At 46.2% G+C, this 26,991-nt stretch overlaps 3 protein-coding genes across 9 annotated transcripts in view; 2 read left to right on the top strand and 1 right to left on the bottom strand.

Moving 5' to 3' along the window:
* Positions 1–13,777, top strand: part of CDKL1 (cyclin dependent kinase like 1) — a 56,868-nt gene extending 43,091 nt beyond the window's left edge. The window contains exons 4-9 of the mRNA XM_046655374.1: positions 2,025–2,115; positions 2,711–2,911; positions 4,921–5,003; positions 7,837–7,893; positions 9,274–9,429; positions 11,043–13,777. Coding sequence (XP_046511330.1) covers positions 2,025–2,115; positions 2,711–2,911; positions 4,921–5,003; positions 7,837–7,893; positions 9,274–9,429; positions 11,043–11,150 — 696 coding nt within the window. The 3' untranslated portion in view covers positions 11,151–13,777. The remainder of the gene's footprint in view (positions 1–2,024; positions 2,116–2,710; positions 2,912–4,920; positions 5,004–7,836; positions 7,894–9,273; positions 9,430–11,042) is intronic.
* A 479-nt stretch (positions 13,778–14,256) lies between these two features.
* On the bottom strand, positions 14,257–26,057 carry DMAC2L (distal membrane arm assembly component 2 like). Of its 4 annotated transcripts, none has more exons than XM_046655376.1 (5): positions 24,479–26,057; positions 17,566–17,677; positions 16,435–16,643; positions 15,684–15,855; positions 14,257–14,899 (listed from the first exon to the last, which is right to left on the bottom strand). In XM_046655376.1, the coding sequence occupies exons 2-5, from the start codon at positions 17,670–17,672 to the stop codon at positions 14,785–14,787; spliced, it is 603 nt and encodes a 200-aa protein (XP_046511332.1). In that variant the 5' UTR covers positions 17,673–17,677; positions 24,479–26,057; the 3' UTR covers positions 14,257–14,784. The 4 variants fall into 4 exon arrangements, with proteins under 4 accessions (XP_046511332.1, XP_046511334.1, XP_046511331.1 ...); XM_046655378.1 differs by lacking the exon at positions 24,479–26,057 and adding an exon at positions 23,630–23,725 and having other exon boundaries at positions 15,684–15,852; XM_046655375.1 differs by lacking the exon at positions 24,479–26,057 and adding an exon at positions 23,630–23,721.
* Positions 23,720–26,991, top strand: part of L2HGDH (L-2-hydroxyglutarate dehydrogenase) — a 40,187-nt gene continuing 36,915 nt past the window's right edge. For all 4 annotated transcript variants that reach the window (XM_046655370.1, XM_046655371.1, XM_046655372.1 and 1 more), the window contains exon 1: positions 23,720–23,975. In XM_046655370.1, the coding sequence (XP_046511326.1) occupies positions 23,836–23,975 (140 nt within the window). In that variant the 5' untranslated portion in view covers positions 23,720–23,835. The remainder of the gene's footprint in view (positions 23,976–26,991) is intronic.

Below are 26,991 nucleotides of genomic sequence, written 5' to 3' on the forward strand. Positions count from 1 at the left end.
CAGCAGGCGGACGGCCAAGCACCCTGCACAGTGCTCATGTCTGCTTTGGTGAGATACGAGGGCCACGTCTGGAATGGAGCAGCCCAGGGGGGCCGTCGACGCTCCAGCCACAGCCAGGCCTGGTGGGAGGCACGTGGACGCTGCCCCGGTGGCGGCATGACTTCACAGGTGCTGGAAGCCTGCCACTCGCTCCGATACGACACTGCCACTTCCTGCACACAGAAGCCAATACCAGGGCCAGATCTGCACTTGGCCACACGGGTGATTTGACTGCAGTGCATCATCCTGCTGACGGCCAGGGTCAGTTTAGCTGGTGGGGCTGCATTCCCTTCCTTGTGTGGTTCTAAATGATTTTTCCTGAAGCTGCCTTCCCAGAGGAGAAAATGTGAGAGTAGCCAGCACTTCTCCCTCCTGAGCCTCCACCTGGCTAAGGGCCACAATCCTTGTCAACATGCATGTATACCAGGCAGGGCAGACACCTTATATTCCTATTTACACTCTCCTGAGAGCAGGTTTTAGGACGGGGGAGCAAGAGAGACCACATGAAGGCCCTGTGGAGATAAGTGGGATGCATACCGCCATCCCTGGAAAGCCCCAGAGGCTCTATTTGTCCACTTGAGCTGATGAGGGAGGGGGTAGAGGCTTGTAAAGAGTTCCCAGAACAGAATAGGAGTGCGTTCTTGCATACAAGTCCTCCAACCATCTGTCATCACGATGCTCACGGATGTACCCATTTATAGTAACATGTGAAGCCAGTGGTAAAAGAGTGGAGATCTCAGGGCCATTAACTGCTGAGAACCAGATAGACTGTGATAAAATAATTCAGAAATTGTCTCTCCCCAGTTTTTCCAAAATAATAAGTGCCCATAGGGAACACTGACCCTGATCTTTCACCCTGAGGGTCCTCTGGAGTGGGAACTAGGCCAGGCCCAAGAGGAATCTCTGTCTTCTCTCCAAATTCTGGAAAGTCCAGAGTACCCCAGGGTTTCAGCTGCAAGCAAGAGGGTCTCTCAGACGCAGAGGATCCAGTCTTCTCCAGAGAGGAAAACGCCTGGAAGAGGGGACGATCATTAGGAACCCTGAACAGTATTTTGACCCAACTGTTGTTTTTATGTCACTGTTAATTAGGTTGTTGATTTGTTCTTTGCCAAGAAAATTGTGATTTCATAAGAAAACCATGTGAAGATCCTTAGATGTTCTTCTAACATGGCCCTGTTAAACAGTGCCAGTGGGGTTTGGAAACCGCAGGTGATTTGAGTCTGAACTGTGACGTGGGGGCTACCCCCCGGGGGGTGGGGGTGGATGCAGCGCTGAGAACCCTTGATGTGTGTGTGATGGAGCTGACATCTAGCGACTCTCCCCAGAGGCTGAGCGCCGCCTGCTCTGTTTATCTCGTGAGGACGAATGTCAGAGCTGGAAGGGAGCTCTCGGGACTCCTGATTCTGCCCTTCTCTTCCTCGGCTTATCTCAGCGAGCCTGGAGCTTGTCCTGTTTATGGCCCCCTGTGTCCTGTTCTCAGGCAAACAACTGAATCGTGAATTCTGCTTAGGCCCCAACTTGCAGCTCCTGCAACCACCAGGCGGGCCTCACCCAGAGTCTTTAACAGTTTGCTTCACCGGGGCTGCCAGATTCAATACAGGACACCCAGTTAAATGTGAATTTCAGATAAACGATCATAGCCTTTTAGTATAAGTATGTTCCCTAAATTATTTATTGTTTATCTAAAATTCAAATTTAACTGGGTGTCCTGTATTTTTTTTTTTCCAAGTCTGGCTACCCTGCTTTCATTTTTCCTTTCACCCTTCTGGGTCCCTGTGGGCCCTGCAGGAATTTGGGGTGATTCAGGCCATGATAGGTAGGGTACTGGAGTTATTTTAGGCTGCTATTTTGCAGCCTTTTATCCAAAAGGCCGGTGAGAGGTTGAAATGATTTTTCAAATATTTGCTAAATATTCACGTTTTATTTATCCCATGTATTATAGTTGCTCCTTAATAATCTGTTTTTGTTTTGATGTTTCTGACTAGTGCATACATAGAGACGTGAAACCAGAAAATATCCTCATCACAAAACAGTCAGTGATTAAGCTTTGTGACTTTGGATTTGCTCGGCTTTTGAGTGAGTATCGAAGTTTTCTTTAGTTACACATAAAAGACGGAAAGATTGTTTACATAATAAAGGATCTCAATGCTATAGAAAGCTAGTTCTTGTATACTTAGGGCATAAGCCTGCTATAAATTACACTTCTGTAATTATTGAAAAAGTGTAGATACATACAGTGGTTTCGAAATGTATGCCATACGTTAATTATACCAAAGTAAAGAGCTTATTATAAAGCATGTTGCCCTCCTGGTTTCTACCATTTTTTGCTAAAATAGAGCTTTTCAGAAGTACTATTTTAGATAAGTGGTTTTCAACTTTGGCTGCAGATTAGAATCATCTCAGGAGCTATGAACTATAACTTTAAAAACCACAGTGACACACTTGGACCCTCCTACAGGGTTTCCGGCTTAATTGGACTGTGGAAGGCCACCAGCATCAGTAATTTTAACAATACTGTGTTCCAGGTGAGTTTAATGTGAAACTGGCTCTGAGAACCACTGCTTTAGAAAAACCGCAGGATGGGGCACAGCTTAATTTGTCAAGTCTCCCCTCCCATTTTGATGCCGGGTTCCCCTGCTCTCTCTGTTTTCCATGTCCCATCACTGGCCAGCTGGACCAAGTGACTACTACACAGACTACGTGGCCACCAGGTGGTACCGCTCCCCGGAGCTGTTGGTGGGGGACACGCAGTATGGCCCCCCTGTAGATGTTTGGGCAATTGGCTGTGTCTTTGCCGAGCTGCTAGCAGGGGTGCCTTTGTGGCCAGGAAAGTCGGACGTGGATCAGCTCTATCTGATTAGGAAAACCTTGGGTAAGTGGTGTTTTCATCCTGCCTTTTGGAAATGTGGATGGTTGACCCACGTCAGTGCTGGGCAGAGCCAGATTCCTGGTCTCATGTTATGCCTTTACGGTTACGAAAGAGGGAACCTCCTGGGGCCTCATTCAAATGACTCCTTAAAAGGTGTCCACGTTTGTCTTAAGAAAGAGAATCAATAACTTTGGGTGCATACTAATTGTCCAAAAGACACAGATTCTCTCTTCAGCATGGTTGGGATCAAGTTAAACTCTGAAAAATGATCATGGCAGTAGTGACGACTTGCATTTCTATGAGAGCTTAGCCGTTTACAGCTTGCTGTGGAGTTTTATTTCATTTCTGACAATGTGGTAACTTGTTCTTTGGCTGTCCTTGACCCCAGCCTGCCAGGCTGGTGTGTATTGTTCAGACGCTGTGAGGGAAGAGTCTGTCTTCTCAGGGTCAGGGAGAAAGGCTGGTTCCCCAAGGTCGCTCTCCTTGTCTTGCTTTCCCACCCCAACGCCCTTCCATTTTTTTTGTTCTCATGGGGGCTGGGGAGAGCAGAGGAGAGGGGCAGATGGAAAGATCTGGATAGCGATTGCCTTCCTCACAAGCCAGGGAGCGGAGCCACGCCTCCCCTGAGTGTCCCGTGGGGAAGCGACTCTTCTCTGAACTCACCAGCACCTGCAGTCTCCAGGTTTACATGTCCTCGTCCTTCTATCTTCCCAAAGATGCTGTAAGCTCCCTGAGGGTGAGATCATGTCTTCCATTTCTGTTTATTGTCCTTCGACATCCACACACAGCAGGCAGTAAATATGTGCTGATGGCTTTTTGCAGTGACGTGGAAGGCACTTTGGGGCCCTTCCGGGTTGTTCTGCCTCCTTTGCTGTGTTTCCCTGGTGATTTCAGGGTGCCCTCTTGGTGTCCCCTCCAACTCTCGGATGGAAAAAGTTTACTGAAGTCCAGGCAGTGTGCTCAGGATGAAGCCCACAGAGATCTGGGGCAGGGCATGGGAGAGTATGTTTTGGCTGCTCATCCAAAATGGGGCGGGACAGCAGCTTTTGGATTTGAGTGAGAAAGTTCTGAAACAAATGGGTAAAATTGGACACCTTGAGGCCCCAGGCGGGAACTCCAGCCCTGGCCAGCAGCAGCATTTCTGAGGCCTGGTTGGCATTTCCGGGGCCTGGTTGGGGGTCTGGTTTTCACTCAGCTCTGGGGAGTGGGCCTGCGGGGACCCCAGGGCGCCCTTCCGAGAATCTCCTGATACTCTCTGAGCAGAATTCTTCTCCAAGTGTAATATCCCGAGAATTTTACAGGAGGAGGATTTTAGCTGAGTTGGCGGAAGTGTGGGCAGGGTGAGCCTCGCGTCATCCCCCAGAATGTAGGAATGCTCCTCTAGTTTCATGTCTTCACATCGCAAGTACTTCTCAGCAGTAGATAAAATGGGATGTCCAAGTGATTGCTATTTGGCGAAATGAGAAAATCTGGTTCCAATTTGGAAATGTATTCCTTCCAGCTAGAAGATCTTCCATAATTTGTTTCCTTCCATCCCTCTTCCTCCCTCCCTCCCTCCTTTCCTCGATATCCGATATTTGGAGGGCTTGCTCTGTGTCAGGCACAGTTCCGAGTGCTGGGCTAGTACATTTCTAGCTCTACCCATCAGGATTCAGTTACCTCAATTTTGATTTGCAGTTGTTGCACTTGCTATTTAAAAAAATGTGTTGTCTGGTCTGCGTGTGTGCCGCTGGTTGCTTGGTTTGGATTTCTCCATATGTTGTGAGCCCTTGACGGGCAGGAGCCTTGCAGCCTCTGCTTCCCGTGCTCCTCAGGGCCTAACTCGGTGCTTCGTCCGTCCCCTGTCGGCTCAGCACAGGGTGTTGAGTACCTCTCAGCACCTCTCCCTCCAATTAAGAGCACACTGCAGGCCTCAAGGTAGGCACAGACGGACACACACGGAAGGAGGGAAACCGCAGACCAGAGCTTGCTGACCCTTCTCTTTCTCCCTCCCTCTTTCTTCTTGTGCGAAGGAGACCTCATCCCTAGGCACCAGCAGGTGTTTAGTGCGAATCAGTACTTCAGTGGGGCGAAAATCCCAGACCCTGAAGACATGGTGAGTGACCCGCTTTGGAAAGAGCTCTGCATGTCAGGGCTCAGGTTTCCAGGCTGTTTAAGTGGTTTCATTCTGTTTACACGGAGAGGTGCAGGCTAACTGGGTTTGGGTAGTTACTCACCTGCCTGAGCCCTACAGCCCACTCTGCACTGGAAGGTCGGTCTGAGTGAAAAGAAAAACGGGGTGAATCGGCTAGCAAGGCCCTGGCCTTCAGTGCTGCTTTAGAGGCTGCGGAGAGCAGACGTTAGCCAGTGCCCTGGCCTCGCCTGTCCACCATCATTTTCAGCAGTTGAAGCGAGTAGCTCAGAGCCAATGAACGTTTAGACAATGACTCATCCAGGAAAGTCAGGCTTTGTCCAAATCCCTGAGTCTGCCCTGCTCTGGCTGCCCAGACCGTGGGGGAACTAGGGAATGAACTTGCTTGGCCAGCCTCCCCCTGGTGCCTGTCCTCTGTGGCCAATATGGGGAAAACACTCGTTTAAAAAAACTGAAAAAATAAAAAATGTGCATACCCTTCACGCACTTTCAAGAATTTACTCCAATGAAACCATTAGACAAGGGCATAAAGATGTGGCATTCTTTAATAGAATCATTTCCTTTAGTGTCCCATCAGTAGGGGATTAATGAAATAATTAATCAACTAAATAATTAAATAAGGTACTTCTATATCCTTACAATAGAAGTACCACATAGCCACTAAAAATAATTAGATTTTATGTGCATTCATCTGAAAAAAAAGTCCCCAACATATTGCTAAATGAAAAAATAGTTATACAAAAGTATAATTTGACAGAATTTTAATAAATATTTGACAAATATACAAGCATATTTTTACGTATGTAAAGATAAAATAATATGACAACCTCTGGAAAATCATGCAAAGCTTTTTACATCTGTGAAATAAATGGCTGTAAGGATTTATACCAAAATATTAACAGTGGATATCTCTGTGTTGGGGTGACTTTTTTCTTTCATGATATTTTATATTTCTGAATGTCTTCTAATGAGTCTGTATTATAATCAAAAACATCTCAGAGCACAATTAAGGTTTGTGAAATCCTGAGATTCCACCGTCTAAGGAAGATACTTTCAAATTGAAACTAACCCTCCAGCTGGTCAGTTTCCACATGGAAATTCCATCAGATTCCATCTGAGCTGTCTGTCCCCTCAGCCTCTTGGCTTGTCCCACAGTGAAGGCTTCCACGTTCCCCCTCTCCCCATCGCCGCCCCCTCCTGCAGCGCTGGCAATAGGAAAAGTGGGTCACGCCGGGAGCCTGCCAGGACGAAAAGGTAGGAACGACACTGGGCATATGGGAGGTGACCCAGCTGGCTCCCTCGTGACCTGGACATCCCCAGTTCCACACTAAATATCCCTTAGCGATTTCCTGTTCGCTTGTCAACCGGTGAAGCCTCAGAAACAACCCAGGTTTCACAAGTGTGAGGCGCTCCCTACGGCTTCCCAGAGGTTGTCTTGCAGGGCATTTCCTGTTGACAGGAACACAGGAAGCAGCAGCTCGGGGGCTGTGTCCGGGAACATCTGTGTCTGAGGCCCTCTGCTGGTCAGCAATCCTGCCTCCTGCCCGGATGCCGGCTGCTTCTGGGGCTGGGAAACCGGCTCGGCAGGCAGGATGGGCCGTCATGTCACAGCCAACCGGGGCCTCATCCTAGGCGTTGTCGCTGAGACAGCAGAGCTGGATGTCAGCAATGTCATGGCGATCCCCAGTGGTGCTGGGGTTCAACACACAGAAATAGTGAGAGAAATATTTAAGCTATGGAGGAAAAAGGCTACTCTTAGGGGTAATACAAACCTGCTTTAGGATTTTTTTCTATGGATCTTAGGGAACTCCAAAGCTGAGGCTTTTATCTCTTACTCTTATCAGTGATTAAGAAGTGCACACTCAGGAATTGGTTTTGTTGACTGACTCCTTCTCCAAAATAACACGGTGCGCTTAAGCTTGACCGCAGCAGCAGGGATGGTGTTTCATTCGATGGGCCCGGCCAGCCACTCCAGCCTCCCCTCACACGCTGCCGTCTGCACACGTGCACACGCACACCCACACGCACGCCGTGCGTTTATTCGGCTCAGCTCGGCTGGCTCTCATGTTTTCAGGGCCCTCCTGGGTTGGCCTCTTCGTCAGTGGTGTCTCTTTAACTGGCCTGCCATCTGCCTGACGTTCAGCCTTCCTCCCCCTTTGGTGTCCGTGTTCGTTATTCCTGATTGTCTCCAGCATGTGACTGCAGCAAATAGCCTTATATGGACAAAGGGAGACTCCGCAAACAGTGGGATGATCAGGGAAACAGCAGGCTCTCATTGGAGGAGGAAACAGTGTTTATTCCAGGATGCCGAGAAGCATCTGTTCACCTGAGTAGGAGAAAAATCTATTTTGAAGCTCCCTTTATGTAAATGCCAATAAATGCAGTAATTAGGACTCCTCTAAATAAATGCCAATATAAATGCCAAAAATTGTTCTGAGGCAAGGCAAGTTACATAAATTGAGGCAGAAAAAAGGAAATAACAATAACTCAACAAGTGTTTTTTTCCTCTTTCATGAGTTTTCCCTCATCATTCACTACCAGCATCAGTTCTTCAGGAAATGAAAGGAGTGGTTAGGAAGAAAATTTGGAAGAGCAGCTTAGAGAGAAGGAGCTTTTGAAACCGGCCGCCGGCAGTTTGTTTCAGGTGGAGGTGGGCTGGGCGGAGGGAGGAGGAGGAGAGAAAGGTGCCAGGAAGCCACTTCTCTCACTCAAAAGAAATTCAATCTGAGCTGACCTTATCTTTGAATACATACTGTAAATAAAACCCCTCTCTCTTGTCTTTTTTTTTTTTAAACAGGAACCTCTGGAATTAAAATTCCCAAACATCTCTTATCCTGCCCTGGGGCTCTTAAAGGTAAAATCATTGTTTCCAGCAGACCAGAAGCACTGGCTGGGTTACCACTGGGGAATTGGAAAGATTTGTCAGGCCAGGAATTGGAAAGTGTTCCTTTTAGAATTCTTCTTCTCCTTTCAAAAGTATAAATACTTTCAATTTTTAAAGTGGGTCACATTTTATTACAGTGAAAACATCTGTGTTTTTCACTTTAGATCAACCTAACATTATAACTGAAATCTAAATTTCCACAAAATAGAAATTTTAGACGGGTGGTGTTTTACAAAGGGATATTTTTCTTCAAAAAAATGCGTAGCCAAAGGATCCTTTTAAATGCCAGCTCCTTATATTTGAAGTAGGTTTTGATTTTAAAACTTGATTTATATATACATTTCAGAAATACATGGCTCTTATGTAAAATGTTACACTCAATGTTCCACCCGTATCCAAAAATATTTAATACATTTACTGATACATTTATAATATGATTTTAAAAAATAAGACAGAGGCCGGCCCAGTGGTGCAGCAGTTGAGTTCACACATTCTGCTTCAGCAGCCCGGTGTTCGCCAGTTCAGATCCCGGTTGCGGACACGGCACCAATTGGCACGCCATGCTGTGGTAGGCGTCCCACATATAAAGTAGAGGAAGATGTGCACGGATGTTAGCTCAGGGCCAGTCTTCCTCAGCAAAAAGAGGAGGATTGGCAGCAGTTAGCTCAGGGCTAATCTTCCTCAAAAAAAAAAAGTTCCTTGGGTGTGTAGTCGTGAGGTTTAATCTACCCAGGCTTGCGCCCTGTGGCCTACTTCCTGGCGAAGCTCATAGTTGAGACAGACGTAATATGAAGGGGTGTCTGTCGTGTGCACACATGCACATCTGTGCTTCTAATGCAGACTGTTTCTGGAAGAATATACCAAAAAAAAAAAGGATAGCTGGTTTTAAAAGGGAAATAGGAGAGCTGGAGTGGTGGAGAGACTTTGCTGAATCCTGTATGGATTTTATTTTTACCATGTGTGTTAGTTTTTAAATAAAGCTAGTTTTCCACAAAGTAAATGCAAGAGACCAAACCAGTCAGGTGGATTATTCCAGTTGGACACTGAGTTAAACTAAAAAAATTGTATCCTGCCCCCTCTGGGCGGGGCACCAACTGCATCAAGAACAGAACAAGGTGGAGAAAATGATTTTTTGTTACCATTTCTAGAAACTATTTATGAATAATGTATGTGCTTATCCATTTAGGAATGATTGTGGAAGGAACTCAGATCATGATTGGTGTGTTTTTCCTACTTTTTTCCCCCTTTTGTTCCCAATTGAAGAGTTTAATCTTTGAAAGAAGAAAGATGTTCTTAATAGGTTAGTACAATTTTAAAGAAGTAAGAGGAGGGAATTTTCTGTTCTTTCAGGGCTGTCTCCACATGAATCCTGCTGAGAGGCTCACGTGTGAACAGCTGTTACAGCACCCGTATTTTGACAGCATCAGAGAAATAGGGGATTTGGCAAAGCAGCACGACAGACCAACAAGGAGGACCCTGAGACAGGCCCAGAAGCACCTGCCAGGGGTAAATACGGGGCCGGGCCTACAGACGTGTGCAGGGCTGCAGTTTCTGAGGCTCTTGTACCTGCCACCTGGGCAGAGTCTTCATCTGTACCTAAGGTGGCAGCCGCCTTGCCGCTCCAGCGTCCTCATTCCATTGCGAGGAAGCAGGTCACGTGATCTGCCAACCCGGGCCCCACAGACACCTGCCTCCCAAGGCTCCTTCTCCCTGGATTCTAACTGTGTCCCTGCCCACAGTTCCCTGTTGCCACACAGGGCAGGGGTGTTTGGCGTGATGAGCACAGGTCTCAGCCGGGTGCACGGGGATCAGTGCAGCTGAGCATGCTTCTTATGCTCCAGAAAAGGGAATCAGATTGATCCCAGGCAGCTTGCTGTCATCACGTTTACCTTTAGTGTTGACTGACATTCCAGATTTATCCAAAAAAGGAACCGTTTTCCTCCCTGATCCTTCAGTCGTCAGAGCCAGCTACGGTCAATGCCGTGATGGGTGCTTCCGTGACAGCCCAGACAGGAGTTTAACCAGAGAACAGCGTCCAAGCTGCACACTGGGTGCCTGTGAAGAGTCGTGATTGGTGTAAAGCGGCAGAATGACCTGCATTCAGTGTCTTGTCATAAGCAGAAAGCTGTCATAGCTTAGAATGACCGCAGTTGGAACCACAACTGCAATGAGCTGGCTGCTCCTGGTCCCTCTGGGTCTGCCCTTAGCTGTGAATGACCTTTTCTTAGTCTTTCCTTTTGCAGCCTCCACACTGAGTGGCATCTGGGTGGTGTGTGTGAGGTGTGGGGGAGAGAAGAGGGTGGATGGTCCGTTAGGAGCAGGTGCAGCATGAACTCCAGGGCCCCGAGGTAGAGCAGCGTTACCAAGTCAGGAACGCTCTTGTTTTATTCTGTCATTTATGACCCAGGTTGCAAAATGGGCTGGAAATAGACCTTCCCTCCAGAGTTGCCCCTGTCTTGCTGTTTCTTTGTGTTCAAGAGTAAAGGGTTTGATGGACATATTTTTACTTGAAAGAATAGGGGAACTCCACTAATTTGTGTATCATTTGTAGGTCCTGAAGGATTCAACTATTTGATTTAAAACTACTAAAAAATACTCGCTTTTCAGACACCTAAGGCCAAATGGTAGAGTACAGAAAACAGATGCATGTCCTTACTTTCCTGTGATATTGACAATAAATTCAGATGTTTCCCCTGCAGCACAGGGAGCAGGTTCGCCTTTTTAACTCGGAGTAAGTGGGCACATGGCCTGAGTGCTGCACACATCAGTTGTCTTTGACACAAGACAAGGCATTGGTTTAAAAGACCCCTAAGGCCTCAGCAAGCTCTCAACTCCTGTGAACCTATGCTTTTGTGCAATAATGTTAGCATGTAGATTTTCCCTTCTTTTTCATAGTCTCTAAATTTTCTTTAATGTGGATGTTTTGCTTTTTTGTGTAAAATAAGCCTTTAAAAGGAAAAGCACAGACTAAATTTAAACATTTTGTCCTTTCTCAGGTCCTGGATTCTGTGCACAAAAAGCGTTTCTGTGCTGAAAAACTTATTTACCTCTTTCGCGATGTGTTATCAGTAATGAGAAAAGTGCCGGCATTGACCCTGATTCTGTGTTTGTATTTTCAGCTGCAGTGCCTGCCTCAGCTGACCACCAGTAGCATCCTTCCCGCCCTTGGTAACAAGAAGTACCACTGTTACACCAAGAAACCGGACTATCGATTTCCAAACATCTAAGGAGCTTGGAGATGGATGACAAAAAAGCGTTAATCAATGATTTGAAAAAATGAAACATACATTTGATTGAAATCACAATGTTGAAAAAACATCAGGAGGAAACAGAAGTAACTAACTGGGGGCAGCCACTTGGCAGGACTGGAAGGGAAATTCCAGAGGCAGTCTTCCATGTGTGATGGTGGCGTCCAGGGCAGGAAGGAAAAACTTGCTGAGATTTTCACTTGTATTTTTGTTGTATCTAAGTAGCTGGCCTTATGACCAGAATATAAACCGTATCTATTGCCCATACCTCTGGCAGAATTAGAGATGTAAAAAGGATTTGTGGGGCTGGTCCCATGACTTAGTTGTTAAGTTCAGTGTACGCTGCTTTGGAGGCCTGGGTTCTGTTCCCGGGAGTGGACATACACCACTCATTGACGGCCATGCTGTGGTGGTGACCTACATACAAAATAGAGGAAGATTGGCACAGATGTTAGCTCAGGGTAAATCTTCCTCAGCAAAAAAAAAGATTTGTGTGTCCATTGTACCATATGCAACAAGTGAAAAGTCGATTACAGAGGGGCCAGCCAGGTGGTGTAGCAGTTAAGTTTGCTCACTCTGCTTTGGCAGCCCAGGGTTTGCTGGTTCGGATCCCAAGCGTGGACCTATGCACTGCTTATCAAGCCATGCTGTGGCAGGCATCCCACATATAAAATAGAGGAAGATGGGCACAGATGTTAGCTCAGGGCCAGTCTTCCTCAAAAAAAAAAACTTATAGAACCCCCATATTTCCCTGGGTCTGTTGCCTTGAATCCTATCTCCTGCCTTTTCAGATTGCCTCAACATCATATTTGAGGAGAGTTTTAGTTCTTGAAATCAAAATGTTTAAAATTCCATTCCCTGCTTGCTCTCTTGATTTTTATATTTTAAAACATTTTTGGGGAGATTTAAGAGTTGCTCAAAATATTTAAAATCATATGGATTATCATAAAAGTGTGGTTCACATGCTTATATATTTAATGATGTGTTTATAGGCATTTCTCAATATGCTTTGCCTTGAGTAAAGGATGCGTCTTAGTCATTCTGCTGGGAGACAGATTTACCGTAACCCATCTCCATGGGCACAGTTGCCCTTCCCACAGAGGCACAGGCTCCATGGCTGACGAGGTGATCAAGGAGAAGAAGGCCTACAGGCTTGGCAGGAACAGGCCTGTCAGCATGAAAGTAATTAGTACTTCATTCTGTCCAGCTCGGCCTCCAACCTGGAGACAGATCGACAGGCAGGACTGGCTATAGCAATCTGGGTTTCAGAAGACACTGCTTGTGAGCTTTCACTTGGGCCATGAAAGACAGTAGGTTGCAAACTGATGTTTTCCCTGAAATATCTTTTTACACTATACATATGTACGTATGTATATATACACACACATGCATATATATCCACATAACACGTGTATATATACCATCCTGGCAACTGGAAGATAGCTAATAATGAGAAAGTAGTCCAAAGTGATATTGAGGACTCCTAGCTTTGATTTGGCCTTGATTTTGCTCCTATTCAGAAAGCTTCTTCATGCCTGTTCCCTGGATACAGGGCAACATGGAGCTCGCCTCTCACAGATCAGCACCATTTTGGTTGACGTCCTGCTGCTATTTCCTAGCAGTTCTCAGCTGCGGTTTTTGAAGTTGTAGGTTACTGTATCTTCAAAAGGTTTCTTCTGCACCCTATTTACTGCTATGTTGATTTTCTTCATGAGAGCATTTGACCCTGTTCACTCACTGCTAAGTAATCCACCAAATGCTGGCGTCCGTTCAAGAACTCTGGCTCCCCCAGCCTGTTCAGTGGTTTCCTAAGGCCCCCTGATGTCGGTAGCTCCTTGCATGGAGCTGATAGTGGATTCAGTACGAGTCCCAGGATTATCTTATTCTTGTTACGCAGCCTTGATTCAGATGACAGGGAAGGACATCCAACTTCTGTGAGTAGTTTATAGTTTTTGGGTTTTTTTCCTTAACCCAAAACAATGCACTTGACGAGGCAGATGACTACAACTGCCTAACTCATCTAGTAGTTTTGCTGAAAACCACGCAGAATAGAAAAGGAGCTCCAGACTAAACTGTGGTGAACCGTTTGCCTCACCACCCAGTAATCAAACCTGAGGGAGAAGTGTTCATCTCTTTTCTCTCGAGTTCTACTAAATGTATGCCTATGCTTAATTTCACCGTATCTGTAATCCTTTCTGCAGCATGGAATCATCAGTTTCATGAAGACTGTTCTACATCCTTGTCTTTTTTTTTTTTTTTTTTACTATTTTCTGATTTTTTTAAATGTCAGCTGCGATTATATTAGTAAATAGTGTATCATTTATGCTATGTGCTATTTACCTTAGCTTGTTCTAAACCCAACTAAAATTCCTTTTTCTTCCTGAATGTTGCATCATAGAAAGTGTTTAAAACTATTTCCACTGGGGGCTGGCCCCAGGGCCAAGTGCTTAAGTTCGTGCATTCTGCTTCGGCGGCCTGGGGTTTCACTGGTTCGGATCCTGGGCGTGGACATGGCACGGCTCATCAGGCCACACTGTGGCAGCATCCCACATAGAGGAACCAGAATGACCTGCAACTAGGATATACAACTATGTACTGAGGCTTTGGGGAGAAAAAATAATTTCTACTCAAGGTTGTATTCAACAACTTAATGTTCAAACCAAACATATAGAAGTCCACAAACAAGTTGGTATATGATTAATAACAGAATCAGGGCCATTTCAAGTGGGTAAAAATAAAGATCTATTTTTATCTATTTATGATATTCTTTATCACTGCCTTCTAGATATAAACTGAATTTTGTGCTTATATTTATTTTGATGTCCCTTGAGCTCATAGGAAGTAGTATCCAATTTATATAAGGGAATAAAAGTTAGTTTCTAATTGACAGGTTAAAATGTTCTGTTTAAGGCAGTTTCTTAATTTAAGCAAAGGGTAAGGACAGCTGGGCTGGTCTTCATGAATGTTCCCTCTGTTCCACCACAACCAGCACAACTATTTGAATTCAGCCAAGCATTTATGACTAGTTTTAAAAAACTTTACACACAGAAAAAAACAACAGACTAAGCTTACAAAACAGACAAAGTAGCCAGAGCTATTCATTCAGAGAAAGGGTGTGTATAATAAAGAACACAAGAATGAGCATGCAAATCCTGGGAGCAACATGAAGCCTCGTCAACCAGACCACTTGGTGTGAGTGGCTCCTCCATCAGTGATCTGAAATGTAGCTTTCAGTGTTTCATAACTGTACATTCATAGGAACATGCTTCAATAACTTTCAAGTAAAATGTAACAAATTACTGTTAAAATACAATAAAGAATATCTACATCAAGAGCTATCTATATGAGGAATACATTCAAATTAAAATGCTACCTGGTTTACATTTTTCTTAAATGACTTAATGTACACAAATTCTCCCTTCCAACTTAGTAACTTGAGTGAGTCACATCTGAATATTTATTTTCTACATGATGGACTCTCTGCTTCTAAAATGTCATGGTATGGCATCCGTATAATTTTATTGATGATTATATAATATTTGTTGCTGTTTAGGATCACCAATTTCAAATGATACTTCATATTGAAATAAGACACTTATTGAATATTATTATTTTACTTCAAATCTAATTTTAGTTCCAGAGAAGGCAGTGTTGTTTTAAAGACTTGGACAAGGTTTTCTTTTTCTCTTATTCCAGGAAGATCACTTAACAACAAATACTTGAGGTTTCTGCAAAAAGAGAAAGAAAAAAAGTTACTTCAGTTTGGCCTTTACTCTTATAGCATTAAAATAAACTTGATTTATTGACTTTTAGAAAAAATTACACACAGAATGTGTTTCTATCACACTACACTTTCAAAATGACTTCTAGAACAGTCACCTGAGAGCACGACCTTAAATGAATTCACGCCAGGAACTCAGCCAGACTTTGGAAAGATTGGTTCTTCTGAACTACATCAGTAATTCTAGCTGGATCCTTCCAAATATTATATGTACATTATGGCACAGAAGTCCTCTGCATGTGAAATACAAAATATGAATCCTGACCCAGAAAGGGAAAAAAACTGGGAAAGTTCTTAAAGGAACTCAAATTTCTATTAAAAGATGAAGCCTCAACTAATGTACCAGACAATTTGGTACTTTTGGTTCTAATGTTTAAAGTTCCCCAAACTTCCTGTAATACTGAGGTTGCTGGCAGAACACGGGGAAACTGCTTTAAAGACGGCGAGGGCACTCAACGGCGATGCTCATCGAGAGCTGACCATAGCAGGCACCACACAGGGCTTTGTGTGCATGCAACTTTTTAAAAAGATGCTCCCTAAAAAATGCAATAAAACCATAACATATTAAGGTCGATAATTTTAACTGTTTTAAAGTAATATAGATGAAAGTTAAGTCGTTTTCTTAAATTACATTTTTCAGAACTGAAAAAAGACACCACCCCTCCACTGCTGTAAATGCTGCTCACTCACCTGAACATCATCAAGTTTCCACCGGGGCCCTGACCACATACCTCAGATGGTGCAAAGCTGCCACCCCTTTGTCTGTGACATTCCCACAAGAAATTATTTCCATTTCCAACACGCTTTTCTGTAAGTTTTCAAGTTGACTAAGTCTCTCCAAACAGGCATCCTCGATGTAATGACACTTGCAGAGCCTTATTTTTTCCACATGCTGTAGGCCTTCTGGGGAAAACAAAGTCCAGTTGAAGAATCTGCTGTACCTTTAAGATGACCAACTGTCCGAATTTGCCCAGGACTGCTCTGGTTTTAGGATTGAATGTCCCATGTCCCGGGAAACCTTTCAGTTCCAGGAAAACTGGATGGATTAGTCAACCCTCTAACCACACAAGGTATTCACTAGACAGGCTGCGTTGATGGACAAGGCCGGTCTGCACTCAGATGCCCTTGTGCTAGAGGAAGAAAGACCCACGCAAGCAGAGGCTGTGTGGATACGATTATTCCTATGTTACCGAGGGTTTCTCAGGACAGAAGTTTGACAAAGACGGCTTGACAAATTAAAGCCTTGGATTTTAAGTCAATAAACCACAGAATAAAGGCATGTAGAGACAAGCTTAGTGAGGGGAGAAAGAAGAGGAAGGTGTGACCTCTAATTTAAAAATAAGTATCAAGCACAGAAGGAAACTAACTGGATTGTACTGAAAGGGCACGAAGGACACACCCATGACCACAACCGCACGTCAACTGTAACAAAGTGTCACTGCGACCCACAGCATTTCCCATAAGCAAAGGACAGGCAGTTACCCATGTGGTCAAACCCAATGTTCATGATACAGGAGTCGGTGGCGTCGATCGCCTGAATCTTGTATTTGTCCAGAGGGCCTGTCGGGAGGTGGTTGTAGTCCTTCTGCCACCTCTCCTGGCCCTGGTAGCGCACCATAGCCCCACAGCGCAGCAGCCACTCGGACGCCGCCCTGTCGGGACCAACGTCCCGGATGCGTTCGTGATCCACTCTGTCGGCCGGAGGACAAAAGCAGTTAGCTTTCACCGTGATCACTGGCTTCTTACCTAGATTCACCAAATAAATACAGAATAGCAACAACTTTTCATTTCAAATGAGGCGGGAGAGACATATATCAGTGAGGGCCATGTAAAAACATACGATGGCTCTGCCGGCTACCCTGTATGCTTTTGTTTTTGTTTCCAAGTGAACTCTGTCAAGACATGCTATTTTGATGAGTTTATCAGGCCGACATGAGTCTTCATGGGTTCGTGTTGCACAGTAGCTTGACACCAGGAGGTACTCAGTAACTACGCACTGAATGAATGACTAGACTTGGTTATCATTTTTATTAATGATACAAGATTAAAGAGGGAATAATTTTGAACCTTTGTCCAAATTAATGTCATTTAGTGATATTTATTAATGTCTACATATGCCTGTTTCTCTAGTTAGTGGTGTGAGTGCTGTATTAGGCAAAGAGGAGGTTAGTTTCATTAGTTTCAAAATATTTCTAAGCATGCAACCCACTGACTTTTCAAAAACTTGAGTTTCCTGGATAGTATTCAGAAGGCTAACTACATCCCTTAAGAAGCCATAGAATAAAACATTCTAAAAGTACATTTACTGAGCTTTTCTTATCATACAATAAATGTTCATTTTAGAAAACCTGGAAGGCATCAAAACGACAAACAAAAGAAAAATCACTGAAATCCTGACCTGACAGTCACTGTTCATATTCTGTCATCTATTTTTCTGGTCTTTATTGAGTGCTTGTGTGTATGTTTTATTTGTTTGTTTTTAAACAAAATTAGGATCATACTGCATACATTGCACAAAAACATGTGAAATACAACAAATAAACAAATTAGCTGCTGGGAAGTCATCGAGCTGTAACAGTCCCCAAGTTTCTTCACTTTGGTTGAGTAACTTACTTATTAAACACTGCATTCAACCAGCCCCAGAAGTGTCTGGAGTCACATGACCATGGGAGTTTCTGTAAGCCACACAACCGCTGGGAAATTGTTCCAAACAGCATCATTGGATCTAGACACACAAAACAGTATTCGTATTAGATCATCAGCTGGCAAGCTGAGTCCCACACACACAGTAACTCACTCCACAGCTTCAAAGTCAAGACTCCGCGCCGAGAAAGCTGATGACTCGCTTGCCCCTCAGTAGTTACTGGGCAAGTCACTCTGGTCTCTGTTTCTTGGTTTCTTTTGCTGCAAAAACGAGGGGCTGAACTGGAGGGTCTCCATGGTTCCTTCCAGCCTTGACGTCAAGTCCCATTGTTCAATCCTCAACTGGAGCTGGCCTGCAGTGTTGCCACCTGGTGTCCACTCGGGCAGTGCACCTACAAACTTGCTGGAACCAGCTCCACTTGCACTCTGCATTTCCGGTGTCACCGTGACAGACAGTCACCAGGGGACAACGTGCGGAGGGTAAGACACTCACACGCAAGAAGAGGGAGGAGACACAGGCAGACCTCCCCATGGCAGGCTGCAATCGTGCCAGCACAGCAGTCAAAGCACTGCCAGGGCAGCCGGGAGAGACAGGCCAGGCGGGGTCAGCTCTCCCACCTGGGCCTTCTCATTTGTAAGATGAGACGATTTGCTCAGATGATTTCCAGCTGTAAAAGTCTGGAACTGTGAGTTGAGACAGAGATTTCTGGATTGGGTCTCCACGTGATTAACCTCAATTCGAGTTTCTCTAGTGTGCGCCCGGTGCAGCAAAGACACAGACAAACGAAAGGTGGTCTCTGCCTTTGAGGAGCTGACGACCGAAATCAGGCTGCAGTGAGCGAAAACAAGTCACCAGGTCCTCAAAATGCAAGACGGAACCTGATAAATACCCCAAAGAGTGAAAATAAGGACAGACCAGGGTTTCAACAGACACGGATGCCAGGAAAAGTTCTGTCGGGTGACCAGTGGGGGCCGGAATGTTTCAGGCTGTGGTGGTTCACTTTGGGCAGCACGTGGGGCCAGGGGAGGAGGCCGACAGTTTACGAAGTCAGGTCAGGAGGGCTGTGGCACGGTCGGCCAGGCGTTTGCACGGTCTTCTGCAGGCAGCCGGGAGTCAGCGAGGTTTCAGCGCAGAGCACTGGACTGTCGGAGCTACGACTCGGGAATACTACTCAGACAGCGGCAGCAAGGTCGAGGATCAACAGAACAGGACAGAGAGTCAGCTAGCCAGGGCTTTTCCCATGGTGCTGGGAAGAAAGGGAAGGGCACCGCAGAGGGCACTCCACATGGCCTGGGAGGGAGACACACGGCAACGGCCAGAGGCGCTGAGGATGACGTAAGCTTTGGTCCTGGGTCACTGGTAGATAGTGATGCCATTAACAGAAATCCGGGTTGTGAGTTCAGGGTTTCTCCCCCCAGTTTTTTATATTCTAAATATGAAGTGTTGGCAGCACTTCTAAGTGGAAATGACCAACAAATCATTAGAATCACAGTCACAAAATTGTAGAGCTGGAAGGAACTCAGGCCACCCAGACTAAACCTCTCACTTAGAGATGAGGAAAGAGAAGCCCTGATAATAAGAAACTTGCTGACACCCTAAATCCTTTCTGGAACAAGGCGGGGTATTAATAAACGCACGTGTTTAAAAGGACTTGCCCAAGCTTTCATGGCTAAGTGGTGGCAGCGCTGAAATGCAAACCTAGTTCTCTCTCCTACCAGACCAGGGCTCCTTCCTCAGTCACTGGATGGTTCTAGAACGCAGGAAATGATGAGGAACAGAAAGGGGCCTGAGTGGGAACCACCTAGAGCTGAGGCAGTGACTGAGGATGCTGAGAGAGACGAGGTCTGAGGGCAACTTGGCGCACCTGCCCTCCGCCCTGTCTGCCATCACTCTGCCTTCCTTACTGCAAACCTCCCGCTCCCACTCCCAGGCCCCGGCCACTCCCGCTTTGTGTTAAAGCTCTCCCCTGTGCCCGCCTCTAACAGCTCCATTGGCTGCAACTTCATTTACACATCTGGGCTTTCTGCCTTCAACTCAGGCTGCTCCCTCTACTTACTGTCCCTTCCCGGCCCCCCATCCTGACTGTGGAAATCTTACCCAACCTCAAGACCTTATTCAAATGCCATCTCCATCCACCCATCCATTCATTCACTCAATAAATATTTACTGAATGTCTGCTAAACTTAGTGCAAGAGATACAATGGTAAGATAAAAAACAAAACAAACAAGCAGAGACAAACATTCCTGTCCTCATAGAACGTACAGTCTCGTGAAGAAGACAGACAACACGTAAAGAAAGAACACGCAATATGGTGTGTTCACAGAGGGATGAACGAGTCTGAGAGCCTGGAGGAGGGCGTGAGGGCGAGGCTTCACATCAGAGGTGTCCTGAGAGATGCGTCTTACCGTTCCCAGTTGGGCAGAAGAAAGAAAAGTATGCAGGGAGAAGAGAAGAGCAAGGACCACATCTCATTCTTTCCCGTGTCCTTAGTACCCGGCACAGTGCCATCTCCCTGGTGCCAGCGTGAAATGAATATTTGCTAATTAAGTCTCCAGTGGCTGGTAGTTTTCCAGAGAGAAAGGGAGAACCAGAGAGACTCACTGAGCAGGTAAATGAGAGCAGTCCGTGAGAACTGAAGTACCCTCACCGGATTCACTTGGCCCACCTCATAACTCAGCTTAAAGGAAAGGCCACATTCACCCCGGCTGTGATCTCTAAAAATACTATTATACTTAAAATAATTTAAACGTAAAAACAAAATTTTTAGGGGCCGGCCTGGTGGCGCAGCAGTTAAGTGTGCATGTTCCGTTTCAGCGGCCCGGGGTTCGTTGGTTCAGATCTCGGGTGTGGACATGGCGCCGTTTGTCAAGCCATGCTGTGGCAGGTGTCCCACATATAAAGTAGAGGAAGATGGGCACAGATGTTAGCTCAGGGCCAGTCTTCCTCAGCAAAAAGAGGAGGATTGGCAGCAGATGTTAGCTCAGGGCTGATCTTCCTCAAAAATAAAAAACAAACCCAAAATTTTTATTTGGCAATAAGGGTAAAAAAATAAAAACTGTGACTTTGCTAATTGATTTCAGGAATTGCAGCGGAATCCAAGCAGCCTCTGAGACTGCTTTCTGCAGGGGAAGAGGAGACCTCTACTGGCCAGTGGTGAATTTAACACTAACGAATTAGAAGAAAGCAGTAAAAAGCAAGTTAAAAAATAACCGCTACTACATTACTGCTGTGATAAGTAATCCAGGAATTAAAATCCTTAAAAAACAAAACCAAACTTCTTCTTACTATCAGAACATGGCTTAGGGCCATAAGTTTGAACAGATGTTTCTAAAAGTTGCAATTATGTTTGTGACTTACAGAAGGCCAGACCTCTAATGTGGGACTCAAAATAGGATACATACAGTGTTTCTGAGTCAGTTTGATTGAGAGTTCTCCTATTTGCACAAAAACATTAATTTTTTTTTTAAGAGTCGAAGTTCTGTTTTCATGTATTAAATGTAATTACTATGGTGGGCTATTCAAAGTGATGGCTAACTTAGTGGTCAAAAAACCGAGTTCTCGAGGGTGGTAAAAATGAGGAGAGAGGGGTGGGTGGCATCAGAATTAGGGTGATTTTTCCAAAATTACAACCTGTCTCACTGCAAATCACTCATTATTGATGCCAATTCTTATTACTGAAGTGTGTAGAGTCTAACAAAATAGAACAGAGCAATTCATTAAGAATTGGAAGCAAAGGTCCCAAAAGCCATTCCTAGCCCGACATTACATGGCAGTCATTGAACTAACATCTTACAGGTTCTGACACAGACGGAAGATGAACAGGAATTCTCAGCTGAGGAGGTGTCATGAATGCAAACGTCCCCAACCAAAGACATTATAGGGTGTGTGAACGTAAAGTGAGCTCTTGATTTGAAATTACTTAATTGAAACAAATTAAGGTACAGTCATGCATCACTTGATGATGGAGATAGTTCTGAGAAATCATTAGGGAATTTCATTGTTGCACAAACATTATGGAGTATACTTACACAAACCTAGATGGGACAGCCTGCTACACACCTAGGCTGCATGGTACTAATCCTATGGGACCGCTGCAGTATAAGCAGTGCCTCACTGACCAAAATGTCACTATGCAGTGTACGACTGCAGACTGAAACCTGGGGAAAGGGTAAGCAGAAAAAATTTTATAAAAAGGGCATTTGTCCTGTGAGTTCTCTCCCCTTGCTAAACTAAGCAGCACACAATGAAAAATCACAGGACAGTAAAAGAGCCACTACCACAGGTCCAGGTGGCCCATGAAAGTCTGACCCTAGAAGTCTATCGTTCTGTATTCAACCTAATAACAAATCAAAGACATCCTGTGCAAACTGAAAAATAACCATTTCCTCTACATACCTAGTAGAATGATTAAAATAAATAGTGACACCACCAAATGCTGGTGACAATGAGGAGAAACTGGATCACTCAAACATTGCTGGTGGGAATGTAAAAAGGTGCAGCTTCCTTGGAAAACAGTTTGTCAGTTTCTTACAAAACTAAACATGTGCTTGTCATATGACTCAGCAATTGGACTCTTGGGCATTTATCCCAGAGAAGCAAAAACAAGTTCACACAAAAAGCTGTACACTATGTTCATAGCAGCTTTATCCAAAATAGCTAAAAACTGGACACAACTCAGATTCCTTCAGTGGGTGAACGGTTAAACATACTGTGGTACATCCACACCATGAAATACTACTCAGCAATAAGAAGGAATGACCTATTGATACAGGCAACAATCTGGATGGATCTCAACAGATTATGCTGAGTGAAAATAGCAATTCCAAAAAGTTATGCATTGTATAATTGCTTATATAACATTCTTGAAATGACACAATTTTAGAAAGGGAGAACAGATTGGGGCAGGAGGTGCCCTGGCACAAGGGAGGTGTAGTTACAAAAGGAAAACTGGAGGATCCTGGTGGTGATGGAACCGTGCTGTAGCTTGACTGTGGTGGTGGATACAGGAATCTACACACGTGATAGAAACTGTGGAACTAACCGCACACACAAATGTGAAACTGGGGAAATCGGAGCAAGATCAACAGATCGGTCAAGGTCAATTTCCTGGTTGTGATACAGTACCATCCTTTTGCAAAGTCTTATCCCTGGCGGGGCTGGGTAAAGGGTACACAGGACCCCCACGGGTTCTTATAACTGCTTGGGAATCCACAAGGATCTCAAAACAAAACACTGAGTTTAAAAAATTACCATCTCGTTTTTTTCATTTGTGATGGAACACGCAATGACAATCTACATTGTTTTCACACATAAAGCAAACCACGGACAACTGTCCAGGCGGTAAAACCATTTAAACACACTAAAAGCAGTCATCCACGGAGAACTTCCCTGGCTGACGCCTGCGGGGCCGCCGCCCGCCACCCCACACGAGCCTATGGGCAGCGCGGCCGGTGCTCAGTTCCCAGAGGGTCGGAGGCAGGGGGGTGAGCTGACCTCCCCAAGCCCGACTAATGACCCGAACCAGATTCACACAAAGCCCTCCCAGCAAGACAGCGCATCACTCCATCTTTGTTCTGATCAGCTGTCTCGACCCTAAAAGTTAAAAACGGCGGGAGCGCTACATGATGGCAGAGACCGAGCCGTCTGTCCCCTTGGGGCCCGTAATCACAGGACCAGGAAGGACTGGAGGCACAAAAGTCCAGAGAGCGCAGCTGCAGGACAGACAGCCTGGGACTGGGCGGCGGGCGCGGCGCCGGGAGGGGGAGGAGCCTCGGGGGCGGAGGGCGGGGCCCCGAGGGGCGGGGCTCGCGGCGGGGGCGGGACCTCGAGGGGCGGGGTTCGGAGGGGGGCCGGGGACCGCTGGGCCTCCCGTCGTCACACCCAGATCTCCTCCCGGGGGCCCGAGTCCGCTCGGCGGTGAAGGTCGAAGAGCCGGGCCCCGCTTTCAGCCACCCCGGCGACGGGAGAGGGGCAGGGGCAGAGCGGGAGCACCCCCCAGCCCCGCCCCGCGCGGGCCTCGGGCCCCTACTCACAGCGTCAGAGGGAGGGAACGAGCCAGCGAGCGTCCCCGCGTCGACGGCGGCGCGGCCTGCCCTCCGCCCCCCGCCGCGCGCGCCCATTGGCCGCCGGCCGCGCTCCCACGTGGGGCGGGGGCGCGCGCCTGATTGGCCCCTGCGTGGGGCGGGGCTGGAGCGCGCGGGGCCCGCAGAGTCGCGCTGACGGGGTCGTGGCGCCGGTCATGGCGCCCGCGCTGCGCTACCTGGGCGGGGCCTGCGCGCGGGCGCGCGGGGGCTTCTCCGGGGCCTTGGCCTGGGGTTGGGGGCCCGCGCCGGGGGCTCCCTGGCCGCTGGGCCGCGGTGGCCGCAGGGCCAGCACCAGGTGAGTCGCCGGCGGCTAACCCCGCCGCCCGCGCTGCCGCCTCCAGGTGCCTCGTGCGGGCCTGTGCCCTATTCCACCCCTGCCCCTGTGCCCCTGCCCACCCCCTGCCCCTGTGTCCCTTTGCACCCCCTGCACCCCTGCTCACCCCCGGCCCGTGTCCTTATTCCACCCCTGCGCCCCTGCCCACCCCCTGCCCCTGTTCACCCCCGGCCCGTGTCCCTATTCCACCCCTGCCCCTGTGCCCCTGCCCGCCCCCTGCCCCCGTGTCCCTCTTCCACCCCTGCCCCTGCTAACCGCCTGTCCCTATGTCCCTATTCCACCCCCGGCCCAGGCGCGGGAGGAGGTGGCGTCCTGTGGAGCCTGGCTCAGCCGGCCGGACCCTGGGCTCCCTGCAGGAATCACGGGTCGTGTCAGTGGGCCGGAGAAAAAGCACGAGGGACGTGGTGCTGAGTGGAGGTCAGGAGCAGCTCTCCTTTCCTCCCTGTCTACTCTGGGCTGATTACCGAGGCTCCTGACGGCTCAGCGGTGACCAGGGTCTTAGTGTCTGCCGCAGGTGGTCGTTTGAGGATTAAAGGTCCTGGCGCGCTGTAAGCAGTCAAAAGTGCGGTTTCTTAGCTGGCGTCTCTGGTGTCACTTGGAAGATCTGGCTCCGGTCTTAAATCAGTCGGATCCTGGCACAGGCTGCATCGAGGTGGCCTGGGGGAAGCAGTTCGGGTGCCAATTGAAGCCTGCAGAATTCAGTGTCCTGGGAATGGAAGTTTGGAGGTCACATCGGAAACCACTGTTTTTCTCTGCTCTCCGTAGAGGGAATGGTTTATGCAGAGGCTTTAAAGCTGCAAAGCTCTTGGCTCTTAGGAGAACTAGAAGGTGGTCAAGATGAGGTTGATGAGCTTAGCCGGGCAGAGATGGTGTGGGATGACACCAGAGAGGGGCTGCCTGGCTGCAGGGTTTTTGTTTTACTTTAACTACACGTTGAATTTTATTCTAAGAGCGTTGGGAGGCTTTTAAAGGGTCTTAAAGAAGTAATTAAATGTCTCAAAAGTTGACTTTGGCTGCTGGGTGTTAGCGGATTGGACGGGGATTACAGTGGCCTAGGATTGGTGATTCATTGTAGGGGTATGTAGACAATTGTTTTGAAAAGGTTCTCAAGGGAAGAAAAGTAGGGTTGGTGAAGGTTTTGTTTATACTTTTTATTTTGAAATAATTATAGATACGTAGGAAGTTGCCCAAAAAGCAGCTCTCATGTACCATGCACCCAATTTATCTCAATCATAATAGCTTATATAACTGCAGTACAATATCAAAACCAGGAAATTAACATTCATACAATCCACAGACCTTGTTTAGATTTCATCAGTTTTACATAGACTTGTGTGTGCGTTTCTATGCAATTTAATCATGTGTTAATTTATGTAACTACCACCCAATTAAGAAACAGAAATGTTCCATCAATACAAAGATATCCCTGGTGTTACCTACCCCTTTGTATTCACTTTCCATCTCTCCAACCTTCCTAACCCTTGGCAACCAATAATCTGTTTTCCAGCTCTATAATTTTGTCATTTTGAGGATATTATGTACGTGGAATCACACAATATATAACCTCTTGAGATTGGCTTTTTTCATGTGGTATAATGTCCAGGAGATCCCCATCCAAGGTGCTGCCTGTAGTGGTCGTGGCTTCCTTCTGATTGTCGAATAGCATTCCGTGGTGTGGATGTAGCACAGTTTGGTTAACCACTTGCCAGCTGAAGGATGTTTGGGCTGTTTCCAGTTTTTGGCTATACGAATAAAGCTGCTATGAACATTTATGTACAATGTTTTACATGAACGTAAGTTTTCATTTCTCTAGGATAAATGCCCAAGAGTGCAGTCGTTAAGACATGTAGTAAGCACGTTTAATTTTTTAAGAAACTGCCATACTCTTTTCCAGAGTGGCTGTACTATTTTACATTCCAGCCAGCAATGTGTGAGTGGTCCAGTTCCTCCATCCTCACCAGCATTTGGTGTTAGCACGTTTTTTTGTTCTAGCTATTCTGATAGAGGTGGAGTGATATCTCATTGTGGTTTTAATTTGCGTTTCCCTAGTGACTAACGACGTTGAACATCTTTTCATGTGCTTATTTGCCATCTATATATCTCTCCTCCTTTTTTTTTTCTTCTCCTCAAAGCCCCCCAGTACATGGTTGTATATAATAGTTGTAGGTCCTTCTGGTTGTGCTGTGTGGGATGCCGCCTCAGCATGGCCTGGTTAGAGATGCCATGTCTGCGCCCAGGATCCACCCTGGTGAAACCGTGGGCCAACGAAGTAGAGCGCGCAAACTCAACCGCTCGGCCACGGGGCGAGCACTCTCCCTCCTCGTTGTTGAAGTGCTTGTTCATGTCTGTCACTCGTTGTCGATATGGCTTGTTTGCTTTGAGAGTTCTTAATATATAGTCCAGATGTGAGTCTTTTGTCAGGTGTGTAGTTTGCAAGTCTTTTCTTCCAATTTTTTGGTTGTCTTCTTATCCTCTTAACAGGGTCTTTGCAGAGCAAAAGTTTTTAATTTTGATGAAGTCCATTTTGTCAATTTTTTTCTTTTATGGATCATGCTTTTGGTGTCAACTCTTCCTAGCCCTAGATCCCAAAGATTTTCTTCTGTTTTCTTCTCAAAGTTTTATAGTGAATATTTGATGATATAAAAATTTGTTAATTTTTTTAGTTAGAATAATGGTATTGTGTGTGTGTTTTTAAGAGACGTTTTAGAAATAACATATTGAAATATTTACAAATGATGTTTAGGATTTACATTAAAATAATGTAATCCAGGAGGGGGTAAAGTAGGTGGGGTGTAGAAGCAGCAGGATTGGCCATGTTCCTTTAAGACCTGGATATGTTGACATGAGATCAGTGCTGAAGGTAACCTTGTAGTCTTCTCATTGCAGAGTTAGACTGTACATGCCCTTTCTAATTTGTGAAATGGTTGTGTGTTCAGGGTTTGTCATGGCTAAAATTGTGGTTCTGAGCCCATTTCTG

The sequence above is a fragment of the Equus quagga genome, chromosome 2, assembly GCF_021613505.1.
Source record: "Equus quagga isolate Etosha38 chromosome 2, UCLA_HA_Equagga_1.0, whole genome shotgun sequence".
Taxonomy (NCBI): Eukaryota; Metazoa; Chordata; class Mammalia; order Perissodactyla; family Equidae; genus Equus; species Equus quagga.